The following is a 13,515-nucleotide window of genomic DNA, read 5'->3' on the forward strand; positions in this document are numbered from 1 at the left end:
AGTGCCTTTTTCTCAACGCAGCAATGGCTAATCCCAGAGAACACCCTTTTAAGGTGAGTAGAGGAAGGTTTAGGGAAGATGTCAGAGGTAGGTTTTTTTACGGAGAGTGGTAAATGTCCGGAAGGCACTGCCAGTGGCAGTGTTAAGGCTGATACATTAGGGGTATATATGAGAGTACTGAATAGACACATGAATGGTAAAAAATGGAGGGTCATGGGCTGTGTAGGGGGAAAAGGTTAGATTAATTGTCGAGGAGGTTAAAAGGTCAGCACACATCATTTGCTGAAGGGCCAGTACTGTGATTTACTGTTCTATGTTATAAAGTGTCTGAAATTTTAAAGATCTTCTGTATAGATACTGTATCTGTGTTTCATGCTTATCACTTTTACATTACATCACAAGCAAAAACACTCAAATTTCGAGTAAAGTATGTTAGTGATTCAGTTGTTAAATCATGAGAGTCGCAGTCATGAAAAAATAATAAAAGGAGTTCACAGTAAATCTAGAAATGTTTGAAAGCCTTCCTAATCACTGCTAATAGAAATTGAGTCACATTCATCACCCAGTGGCTTCAGATGACTGTTCTTATGTTTGATATTCTTTAGTTGTGCTTTCACAGAAGCTGAAAGCTTGACATCTATATTATCCATTCATTCTTCTGGGATTTGCTTATTTGGGGCTTTTTCTTTTCTGAACCCAGGATCATATTTGTCTGAGTTGAGTGCTGAACTATGTTGAAAATGTAACCATAAATCTAACTCTCTCTGATTTTCCCTCCCCCTGCTCTCTTTCACTCATCTTCTCTGCCACTGTTTCCCACCTGTACTAATTTTATTTTACTCTCTCGCCATCCCTCCCTGCACTCCCCTCTCCCTGTCTCTACATCTCTCTTCCTCTCTCCCTCCCTTCCTCTCTCCTCCCCCCCCGTCCATCTCTAAAACATTCACTATTTCCCTCACTAACCCTTCTCTTTTAATTTTGCTGTGAAACTACTTTTTGTACTTTGAATTGAATGCCATCAGTCTGTTAATGATCAGAAGGAATTCTATCCCTCTTCCTCTCCAAGACTACTTTTTAGAAATCAAATTGTTTACAACTATGCTTAGTCCTGAATTTCTAATTGAAACGCTCAGACTTTCGGAACAAAATCGTAATTATTTAATCAGAAATTTGGTTTGGAAGACTAACCAGCTCCAACAATGAAGAGGAACTATTGATCCAAGGTATTTTCAGTATCACTTGCAAATCAGTCCTGCCAGAGTGCTTAAATTCATTGCCACTGCAAATGGTACGGCCCTCACTGTTTTTCAAATTTTTTTTACCCTTTTCTAAAAGAGAAAATTATGGTGAACTTCTCTCAGTTGTATTTTATGGGTTTCAACAAAAATGATAGCTACATATGATGCTCATAATTTTCCATGGGACCAGCCCCCAGCCTTAGTCTAACTAATGGAACAGACAAGTCACAGAGCAGGGTAGCATCTCTCAAAAGCAAAGCCCTCAGATATTTTATGACTTTGTGGCAGCTAAGCAGAACAAGCGGCGAGCTAGAAGCCTACAAAGTACCCAGGACATCTTCAGGGAGTGGTGTCTCAGGAAAGCAGCGTCTATTATTAAGGACCTCTAACACCCAGGACATGTCCTTTTCTCACTGCTGCCATCAGGTAGGAGGTACAGAAGCCTGAAGGCACACACTCAGCAATTCAGGAACAGCTTCTTCCCCTCTGCCATCCAATTCCTAAACGGACATTGAACCCTTGGACACTACCTCACTTTTTTTTAAATATACAGCATTTCTGTTTTTTGCACTTTTTAAAATCTATTCAATATACGTATACTGTAATTGATTTACTTGTTTATTTATTATTATTATCTTTATTTTATTTTTTTCTCTCTTCTAGATATGTATTACATTGAACTGCTGCTGCTAAGTTAATAAATTTCACGTCACATGCTGGTGATAATAAATCTGATTCTGATCCTGAAGTTAGAAGTTGAGGATTTGAAGAAGAGAATAGGTCAATCATTCTTTTATGTTCAGGAAATGTAATTACAAAGAAAAATCAGCAGAACTTGCAATATTTTGATTCTGATTTTTAAAATTATGAAGGATTTAGATGGAGAAGGTAGAAATATTGCTACTAGTGATCTGTTTCCATGAATGAATAATGAGGCATATTCAGAGCACCATTCACATACAGGAGATTTTACACAGCAAGCAGAGAAACTATTCTACACAAATGTATGTGACACTGTGAAGTGTCTACTAAAAATAATTATGGTCACATAAGTTAGTTAGAAAGTGTAAGCACAGGAGATTTAAGAGAAAGTTTTGCAGCATTTGGGAAAAGACCAGAGTGTAATGGAAAGGATGGTAAGGTGAAAGAACCATGGTGTACAAAGGATGTAGAAAAGCTAGTTAAGATGACAAGAAAAGCTTACAAAAGGTTCAATAAACTAGGTACTGTTAGAGCTCTAGAAAATTACAAGGGTGCCAGAAAGGAGTTCAAGAATGAAATTAAGAAAGGGGGCCATGAAAAGGCCTTGGCGAGCAGAATTAAGGAAAACCCCAAGGCATTCTACAAGTATGTGAAGAGCAAGAGAATGAACCATGTGGGAATAGGACCAATCAAGAGCAATAGTGGAAACATGTGCATAGAGATGGAGGAAGTAGCAGAGGTACTTAATGAATACTTTGCTTCAGTATTTACCAGTGAAAAGGACCTTGGCAATTGTGGGAATGACTTACAGCAGACTGAAATGCTTGAGTATATAGACATTAAGAAAGAGGATGTGTTGGAGCTTTTGAAAGGTATTAAGTCAGATAAGTTGTTGGGACCGGATGAGATGTATCCCAGGCTACTCTGGGAAGCGAGGGAGGAGGTTGCTGAGCCCCTGGCGATGATCTTTACATCATCAATAGGGATGGGAGTTGTATGACATGTATAGGAAGCAGGGAGTAAGTAAGGTGCTTGAGGAGTATAAGAAGTGCAAGAAAATACTTAAGAAAGAAATCAGGAGGGCTAAAAGAAGACATGAGGTTGCCTTGGCAGTCAAAGTGAAGGATAATCCAAAGAGCTTTTACGGGTATATTAAGAGCAAAAGGATTGTAAGGGATAAATTTGGTTCTCTTGAAGATCAGAGTGGTCGGCTATGTGCGGAACCAAAGGAAATGGGGGAGATCTTAAATAGGTTTTTTGCGTCTGTATTTACTAAGGAAACTGGCATGAAGTCTATGGAATTAAGGGAAACAAGTAATGAGATCATGGAAACTGTACAGATCGAAAAGGAGGAGGTCTTTGCTGTCTTGAGGAAAATTAAAGTGGATAAATCCTCGGGACCTGACAGGGTGTTCCCTCGGACCTTGAAGGAGACTAGTGCTGAAATTGCAGGGGCCCTGGCAGAAATATTTAAAATGTCGCTGTCTACAGGTGAGGTGCCGGAGGATTGAAGAGTGACTCATGTTGTTCCGTTGTTTAAAAAAGGATCGAAAAGTAATCCGGGAAATTATAGGCCGGTGAGTTTAACGTCAGTAGTAGGTAAGTTATTGGAGGGAGTACTAAGAGACAGAATCTACAAGCATTTGGATAGACAGGGGCTTATTAGGGAGAGTCAACATGGCTTTGTGCGTGGTAGGTCATGTTTGACCAATCTGTTGGAGTTTTTCGAGGAGGTTACCAGGAAAGTGGATGAAAGGAAGGCAGTGGATATTGTCTACATGGACTTCAGTAAGGCCTTTGACAAGGTCCCGCATGGGAGGTTAGTTAGGAAAATTCCGTTTTGCCTATCGCCTGTCCAGCTCTTGGCTCTATCCCTCCCCCTCCTGTCTTCTCCTATCATTTTGGATCTCCCCCTCCCCCTCCAACTTTCAAATCCTTTACTCACTCTTCCTTCAGTTAGTCCTGACGAAGGGTCTCGGCCTGAAACGTCGACTGCACCTCTTCCTACAGATGCTGCCTGGCCTGCTGCGTTCACCAGCAACTTTGATGTGTGTTGCTTGAAAGAGGGCAGAGAAGGTTTACAAGGATGTTGCCGGGACTTGAGAAACTCAGTTACAGAGGAAGGTTGAATAGGTTAGGACTTTATTCCTTGGACCGTAGAAGAATGAGGGGAGATTTGATAGAGGTGTATAAAATTATGACGAGTATAGACAGAGTGAATGCAAGCAGGCTTTTTCCACTGAGGCAAGGGGAGAAAAAAACCGGAGGACATGGGTTAAGGGTGAGGGGGGAAAAGTTTAAAGGGAACATTAGGGGGGGCTTCTTCACACAGAGAGTGGTGGGAGTATGGAATGAGCTGCCATACGAGGTGGTAAATGCGGGTTCTTTTTTAACATTTAAAAATAAATTGGACAGATACATGGATGGGAGGTGTATGGAGGGATATGGTCCGTGTGCAGGTCAGTGGGACTAGGCAGAAAATGGTTCGGCACAGCCAAGAAGGGCCAAAAGGCCTGTTTCTTTGCTGTAGTTTCTATGGTTTCTATGGGAGAGGTACCAGAAGATTGGAAGGTTGCAAATGCTGTTCTCTTGTTCAAGAAAGGGAGTAGAGATAACCCAGGAAATTATAGGCCAGTGAGTCTTACTTCAGTGGTGGGCAAGTTGTTGGAGAAGATCCTGAGAGGCAGGATTTATGACCATTTGTTAAGACTCTTGGCAGTGTGGAGGATCAGTGAGATCTTGGGGTCCATGTCCATAAGATACCCAAAGCTGCTGCGCAGGTTGACAGTGTTGTTAAGAAGGCATATGGTGTGATGACCTTCATCAACCATGGGATTGAGTTCAAGAGCCGTGAGGTAATGTTACAGCTATATAAGACATTGGTCAGACCCCGCTTGGAGTACTGTGTTCATTGCTGGTCACCTCACTACAAGAAGGATGTGGATACTGTAGAGAGAGTGCAAAGGGGATTTACAAGGATGTTGCCTGGATTAGGGAAAATACCTTATGAGAATAGGTTGAGTGAACTTGGTCTTTTCTCCTTGGAGTGACGGAGGTTGAGAGGCGACCTGATAGAGTTGTAGAAGATGATGAGAGGCATTGACCGTGTGGATAGCCAGAGGGTTTTTCCCAGGGCTGAAATGGCTAACATGAGGGGGCATAGTTTTAAGGTTCTTGGAATTAGGTACAACAGAGATCTCAGAAGTACGTTTTGCACACAGAGAGTGGTAGGTGCATGGAATGCATTGCAATGCAATAGGGTCTTTGAAAAAACTCTTAGATAGGTACATGGAACTTAGAAAAATAGAGGGCTATGCGGTAGGGAAATTCTAGGCAGATCCTAGAGTAGGTTACATGGTTAACACAACTTTGTGGGCTGAAGGGCCTGTATCGTGCTGTAGATTTATATGTTCTATGTTCAAATTGGACCCAGTCATTTTGTAAGCATGTATGGGTATGATGAACTCAAGGGCCTTCATCCGTAATGTATTCCACCCTACATACTGACACCCCATTTCTTCTGTTTTGATGTGGTTAGTCATATATAAGAAACATCTTCACATTTTTGTAGAACATTTTCACACCAGAGATAAGAATTCTCAAGACTATATGTTATATATGCAGTACAAAGCAGATCGGCATTTTCTCAATAAAAATTGAGTTCACCACTTTATATGGCTATCATGTTTAAATTGGTGGACACACTGCCCAGTATTAACATTTGAGTAGTTTGGATTTTGCAAGATCTAAGTTGGAGGAGAGTGCACTAACTCATAACTCCATTATGTGCCAGCAACTTTGTAGTTATCTGGTTTAACAGCAGTAGGGACTAGAGCAGATTTCACCATCATTTCTTTGACGCTGCTTCCAGGAGTTTTGTCAAAGGTTTGCAGGTCCTTATAGTGAGGAATGGGAGATGTGATTGATAAGCTTTATATGTCACATGTACATCGAGACATACAGTGAAATGCATCATTTGTGTCGTGTCAAATCAGCAAAGATTTTGCTAGGCATCCTACAAGTATCCCTGCTTTTCTGGCACCAACTTAGCATGCCCTCAACTCGCTAACCTTAACTGTATGTTATGGAATGTGGGAGGAAACTGGAGCACCAGAGGAAATCCATGCCGTCATGGGGGTAACATACAAACTCCTTACAGACAGTGGCAGGAGTTGAACCCTGATCTTACAGCTGGCTGCTATAATGCATTGCACTAGTGGCTGTGCTACCATGCCGTGAGTGAGTGCATTAACTACAGCTTGCTTGAGCCTAGCTGGCTCACGTTCTGTGAGGGGTTACAATTTTTCAGATGGTAAGCATATTTAGTTCCATCATGCCTGTGCTAAAAATATATTTCTGAAACAGCTGTGGTATCTTGTGTTATTCACATGTCGCATATGGTAACCCTAACCTCCCCCTTCCCCAACACCCAACATCCCATTTAGCTCATGTCAATGAGAGTACAGAAGTGTAAGTTATAAATGAGGCCTAAGCTCATTCATTAATTGAACATATGTTTTAGATTGATGGGAGAGAGTAAATAGACCAACACATTCAGATCTCTACTTCTGACACTCAGTTATTTTCAACTCTGGTCTTCGTAGAAACTCAATGAAGAATGATGAAGAATATCTATATTCTGTACACCTGGACTTATTTTGCAGGATTCAAAGGATTAAGTGGTGCTACATGAACACCCCCCAGTATGTTCAGTCCAGCCAGCTGCATCTCTACAGGTTGTGAAGTCTGCTTTAATCATAAGAAACAAGGTCATCCCTATTGGACAGCAATGTCATTTGTATTTTGTGTTTCATTATTGTAACTCTATTCTTTTTTTTTGACACTGGGTGGAAGGAAGGGGAGGCTGTTTTCTACTCAAGGTTATTGTACCCTCATCTAACAAACCAACTATTCTTTGTGTGGCAGAGGCTGCTCTGAACTATATAGGATACCGATGGTTGAATACAAAGTGGACAATGAAGGCACACCTTGCGAGTTCAAGACCCCCTTCAGAAGAAACACCACATGGCATCGAGTAGCCACACCTGCAGGGCAACCAGTCTCCAGGTCCTCCCCCATACAAGGAGCACCTGACAGACTCCAATCTCAGCAAATGTTGCAGCAGATCCACACAGCTATCCCTCGCAGTACTTCCTTTGACAGAAAGCTGCCAGATGGAATGAGGTAGTGTTCTTCTTAATTTTTATTGTACTGCTGGAATTTTGCCTCTCTAGTACCACAGATGACATGAAGGGCTGCAAATAAAGCTCACTTGCTAATTGCATGCAACACAGAATGGTGCACAAAGCTTTGAGGGTGAATTTAATACAGAAACCCCACTACCCTAGCAACCAAAATGAGTGTGGTCTGAAGGAGAGACAGCTGTGAATTGTCTAACGGCAGACTAACTTTAGGGGGGAGCAAAGGTAAATCTTGACAGCAGTTGCACTGATGATTTACTTAGCTATTTGTATTCCATTGAAGAATTTCAAGTGTTCTCAGATGTTTTCTGTATTCATTTATGAATGTGCTTGTAAGTGAACTTGCAAGGGTAAATATTTATCTCAGTAGAATGATGTTCATATCTCTCTAAGGCCCCTGTTTGTCAGAAGAGACAAATATATTTAAAAAATACCAGCTCCAATCCAGATGTACTAATTGTAGTTTGGACCAAGGGAGAGAGAGGATACAAACTTTGCCACAACCCCTTGATTTTCCATCTTACACACTTGTTTGCAGAGTCAGATGTAACTGTTAGAAGGCAAGGTAGAGGATGTCTCTTTCCTTTGGAATCAATATTGCTTTTGACCACTGGTACTGGAGGGAAATATTTGTGTGAGAACAGTTCCCACTTATTACAAGCAGCATTCAGAATTACTGTCATTAGAATTTGGGACACTGTTGAAGGCCGAAAATAAAGAACTTGAATTTATGTAGTGTCCCATCACTTTTCAAAGTTCAAAGTAAATTTATTATCAAAATGTGTACATCTCATCATATACTGCTCTGAGGTTCATTTTCTTGCAAGCATTCACAGTAGAACAAAGAAATACGGTAGAACCAATGAAAAAACACACAAAGACTGGCAATCAACTGATGTGGAAAAGAAGACAATCTGTGCAAATAGATGGGTGGATGGATAAATAAACAAACAAACAGACAGACAAATAATGCTGAGAACATGAGTTTTAAAGTCCTTGAAAGTTAGTCTATAGGTTGCGTGAGTGAAGTTATCCCTTCTGGTTCAGGAGCTTGATGAAAACAAGCAGCCATTTGGTACACAAAAAAATCTCATAATCAGCTGGGCAGTATGGAGGGCCAGCCTTTTGGGGGATGTGAATAAAAGCTATGTATTGTTCGATCCCAGTAACAAATTTACAATGAAATGTCTGCTGTCGAATGTAAACAAAAACTCTCCCCAAGATGATTCATAAATGGATATTATGGATGTTGACTCTATCAGGAAAGAGAAATTCAAATTGAGCAGTGTCTACTGAGGAGGAATTAAAATTGGTTTATTATTGTTGCATGTTCCAAGGTACAGAATGCTTGTCTTGCATTCTGTTCATGCAGCTTAATTCATTCATAGGCATTGAGGTAGCACGAGGTAAAGCAATAACAGAATGCAGGATAGTGTTACAGCTACAGAGAAAGGCGCATCAGCCTGGTGCTGAATTTGTTAAAGTTTGTTAATATATTGGTTTTGGTTTATTATTGTCACATTTACTAAAATACTCTGAAAAGTTTGTCTTGCATACTTTTCATACAGATCAAATCATTACACAGTGTATTGAGCTAGAATAAAGAAAGACAATAAAAAATGCAGAACAAAGTGTAAGAGCTACAAGGGAAGTGCAATGCAGGTAGGCAAAGTGTGAGATCATAATGAAACAGACTGTCAAGAGTCTTATTGTTCGAAGGAACCATTCAGTGGCCTTATAACAGTGGAGCAGAAGCTGTCCTTGAGCCTGGTCCTACCATTTTCAGGCATTTGTATTTCCATCTGATGGGAGAGGGGAAAAGAGAGAATGTCCGGGGTGGGTGGGATCTTTGATTAAGTTGCTTTACTTAGGGAGCAAAAAGTCCAATGTACATTACGTCTTTGGGTAGCTATCCAATTATTTTTCCCTCTCTTCTCACTAGCTTCTTGACTGGGGTAGCATAACCAAACTTTCTGGCACTTCTCTATGTTCACACCAATTCTCAACAGGATCTGCACAGAGTGCGAGCGTTGAAACTTCGCAGGCTGCATTTTTAGCCTGTGAAATTCCTGCCGGCCCTGTTGTTGCTTCATATTCCCTCCAGTTTAAATGCACGGTAATCTGCGCTGATACTGTGATGCAGTGTGCGGGAAGCAGTGAGAATTCGCTGTTTTGCTCTCTAGTCCCACTGCAGTCCTCCTGCCTTTGAGCAGCCTTTAGCAACTATTTCACAAGGGGCATTGCCTGCTTAATTAACTTTAAAAAGTGCATACACTGCAATGTGTGAGTCTTTTGAAATAAATGTAAAGAAAAAACCCATTAACATTCCTTTATTTATTCAATCTTTATACTAATAAAATTGGATCACGTTGACATAAACCCAGAATAATCTTGTCATCAAATGAATAGGATGCAGAAATCAAAATGGAGATCTTAAATTGCAATTTAAATTGATGACTTTTATTGATTGAGCTAGCTTGTAAAGCAATGCAGTTAATTTCTGATTGATTTCTTTTCATTCTGTCCTGTTTGCTCTGCACCACTTCCCCTACCTAACCAGCCTTTGAGCTATTCGTGTTAATTATTCCCTTTGGACTGTTAGAGATGTGAACCCTGTGGACAGCAGTGATACTTGCAGAGATGGAGAATGCAATTAAAAACTGTTCAGCCTGCTTTCCCTACCCCCCCAAAAAAAAATAAAGTGGGCATCTGCAGTTGGATATAACACTTACTTCCTGGTGTGAAATTCTTAATCTTGTTTTTAGATAAGAAATAAACTGTCTGAAAACAAAATTATAAACTCGAGATTGTGCAGATGCTGGAAATCCAGAGAAACACATACAAGATGCTGCTGTAGCTCAGCAGGTCAGGCAGCTTCTATGGAAAGGAATAACCAATCAATGTTTCGAGCTGAGACCCTTCATTGGGACTACGCTTAGCCAGCATTTTGTATGTGTTACTCTAATAAAATTATAATCTCTCACACATAACTCATAAGAAGTTAAATGCAAAGGATTAAAATTCTCTTGTCAAAACAAACTGTGTCATATTTCCAAAAAATGGTTGAGTACCTTATTTTGGGAATCTACTGCCTACAATCTGTCAAAAAATGTGTGTAGTGGTGAAATAAGAGAAACACTAAATCCTTTCTCCCACACTAGTTTGGCGAATGACCTAGTGAAATCCATTGCTGTTAAACTGCAGACTGACTGCATATTTTAGCTCAGCTGCAGAGAATAGATATCAGATCTGTCACTTGACCTGACCTGGATGTAGGGTGGAGCTGACGGGTTTGAGATATATTGTATTGTTTATTCTATTTAACAAAGTAGATATATTATATTCTTCCCATTTATTAAACCCATGTGAAGGCACAAAAATAGTTTAATACATAGGAAAATTACATAAATAGTATTGGTTAATTATTTTCAATGGTGTCCAGTAAGTTGTTATAATATTATTTCAATTGTAAATCAGAAGCAAATGTAACAAAGTGCAGGAACAATTGCTAAAATCCTGCCATGAGGAAGGAATATAAATAATTTATAGAAATGACTTCAGAGTCAAAATCAATCTTGGGTATTATTTGGGAAGTGATAAAATGCACCACAGCATTAAGCAGAGCAGTAGAATGCAAAGAAATGCAGATTATTGAAAGAGAAATGTATGGAAATATTTAAATTTGGGTTTTACAAATCCAAGCTTTACCTCTGCTAAGCATTGATTTCACAAAACAAGTGAGGAAGCAATTTAACAATTAAGACAGGATCTAAATGATTGCTATAAATGGTGGACAACATGTAAGCTTTATCAACAATTTTGTGAAAGACCCATGAAAAAAGACCACACAAACATCATTTGCCATGCAGCAAGTTCATTTTTGATCCATATGTATGGTGAGGAAAGGCAGGAGGCAATAATATAACAGTTGAGGAAATTTTAGTGAAATGCTACCAGATTGGAAGCGATGCTTTAAGCCATGCTGTGAAGATACAGAGTGATGTAGTGTGATCAGTTTTAAGGATGAGCCAGGGCTGCATGGTTAGAATAACACTATTATAGTGCCAGTGACCCAGATTCAATTTTGCCACTGTCTGCAAAGAGTTTGTATGTTTTCCCTGTGATCATGAGGGTTTCCTCGGGGTGCTTCAGTTTCCTCTCACATTCCAAAGCCATATGGGTGAGTAGGTTAATTGGTAACATGGGTGTAATCAGGCAGTACAGGCTCATTGGGCTGACACCATGCTGTATCTCTAAATAAATAAATAATTTTTTGGCAGCATAGTGTTGGCATTGAGGATTAGTGCAGATAGTACTTGGTGGCTGATACAGGTTTAGTGGGCCAAAGGGCCTACTTCTTGGTATGCTTTTTGTCTATTAGAAAGGGAAGATGGTGATTTGAATTTCTAACAAGGAATCACTATTGAAGTGCCTGTCAATTTTATGCGCTCAAGGCTCAGGTGTAGGACTTTCAGACTTTGAGGCAACAATGTTGGCAGTCTTGGTCCATCAAAAAAAATTAGTGCAATATGATCACTGGTGACAAGACAACCAAAGTAAGGGTACAGCAAGTGTTACATACTGAGCCAAGTGCCAAGCCGTAGGGATCCATGCAACACATCATAGAGATTGGGATCCAGGTGAGGGGTCTCATGTCTATTGGCCAAGAGAATATGAAGATAAACTCGAATGTAGAGCTGATGAAGACACTATTAGAGGTACTCTCGTGATGCAGGGTTTTCACTGTCTCCTCATCATGACATACACCTTTCTACAACCACACCCCCACCCCACTGAGATATCAGAGCCTGTCAGTCCCTCTAAGATATCCACACTCTTCTACCACACGTTCAGCTATCTGCACCCTTCAAGCCTTTGCTTCAATATCTGCCCCCTTCTGTTCCTGTCAATATAACCGGACCCTTCTACCATCCTTCAAGATATATCTGCTCTTCTATCCCCCCATTGAGATATCTGCTCCCTTCTACCCCTCAGCTACTCACACCCTTTTACAACTTTTGCTGCAATATCCATGTCTGCCAGCTCCCCTCCAGTTATCTGCACCCTCCACCCTCAATAAATCTCCACTCTTCTACCCCTTAGTGAGGTATTTGCATCCAAATACCCCCACCTCCATTTATCTGCAGCTTTTACTCCACTGAGGTACTCCCACTCTCCTGGTCTCATTATCATCCTGAATTGAACTAATGGTATCAAAGAATTGAAAGTTGTTGTTAATGCTGAGCTGGATGAGTTGGAGTTAGTCATGCATTCTGCTTTGTCCTTTTTTTGTTGTTTGTAGAGTTGTTATCTTTCAAGCCCCGGGAGAGTATTCCATTCCTTTCTTGGCCCTTGCCTTGATGTTAGTATAGTGTACATTGTAGCCACAGTACAGAGAACACTGAAACAAACTTAGATACAGATGTGATACAGGAAGGTAGTGGGTGTCATTTACTTAGATTTTCAGAAGGCCCATGAGGCTGCTTAACAAGATAAAACTCTATGGTGTTACAGGAAAATATATTGACATGGATAGAGGAATAGCTGGCTGCAGGAGGCAGCAAGTGGGGAGGAAAGGGGGGCCTTTTCTGGTTGGCTGCTAGTGACTAGTAGTGTTCTCAGGGAGTCAGTATTGGGACCGCTACCTTTCACATTGTTTGCCAGTGAATTAGATAGTGGAATTGATGGTCTTGTGGCAAAGTTGGTGTATGGTACAAAGATAGTTGGAGTGGTAGGTAGTGCTGAGGAAGCAATGTGATTGCAGCGGGACTTGGACAAATTGGAAGAATGGCAAAAATGTGGCAGTGTTGGGAAATGTATGATAATGCATTTGGGTAAAAGGAACAATTATTGTCTAAATGTGGAAAAATCTCAAACATCAGAGGTGCAAAGGGACTTAGAAGTCCTCATGCCAGACTCCCGGAACGTTAATTCACAGGTTGAGTCTGTGGTAAAGAAGGCAAATGCAGTGTTGGCATTTATTTCAAGGGGAATAGAATATAAAACAAAAAGATCATGCTGAAGCTTTACAAGACACTACTAAGGCCACACTTGGAGTTTTGTCAACAGTTTTGGGCCCCTTATCTCAGAAAGGATGTATTATCATTGGAGAGAGTCTAGAGGAGGTTCACAAGCATGTTTCTGGGAATGAAGGGGTTAACATATGAGGAATGTTTGGCAGCTTTGGGCCTGTACTCAGTGGAATTTAGAAGAATGTTGGGGGGGGTGTGGTTCTCATTGAAACTTACTGAATGTTGAAAGGACTAGATAAGGTGGACATGCAGCGGATGTTCCATCTGGTTGGGGTATCCAGATCTAGAGGGCACAACCTCAAAATTGAGGGGAGACCTATTAGAACAGAATGAAGGAGGAAT

General features: G+C 40.6%; 1 protein-coding gene across 3 annotated transcripts in view; it reads left to right on the forward strand.

The window, feature by feature from the left end:
• The window catches only part of LOC134341524 (signal-induced proliferation-associated 1-like protein 2), a 521,779-nt gene that overhangs the window by 389,985 nt on the left and 118,279 nt on the right, over positions 1-13,515 (forward strand). For 2 of the 3 annotated variants that reach the window (XM_063039398.1, XM_063039402.1), the window contains exon 11: positions 6,867-7,124. The exons of the other annotated variant lie outside the window; for it this stretch is intronic. In XM_063039398.1, coding sequence (XP_062895468.1) covers positions 6,867-7,124 — 258 coding nt within the window. The remainder of the gene's footprint in view (positions 1-6,866; positions 7,125-13,515) is intronic. 3 annotated transcript variants of the gene reach the window in all.

Source organism: Mobula hypostoma, chromosome 2 (assembly GCF_963921235.1).
Source record: "Mobula hypostoma chromosome 2, sMobHyp1.1, whole genome shotgun sequence".
Lineage (NCBI taxonomy): Eukaryota > Metazoa > Chordata > Chondrichthyes > Myliobatiformes > Myliobatidae > Mobula > Mobula hypostoma.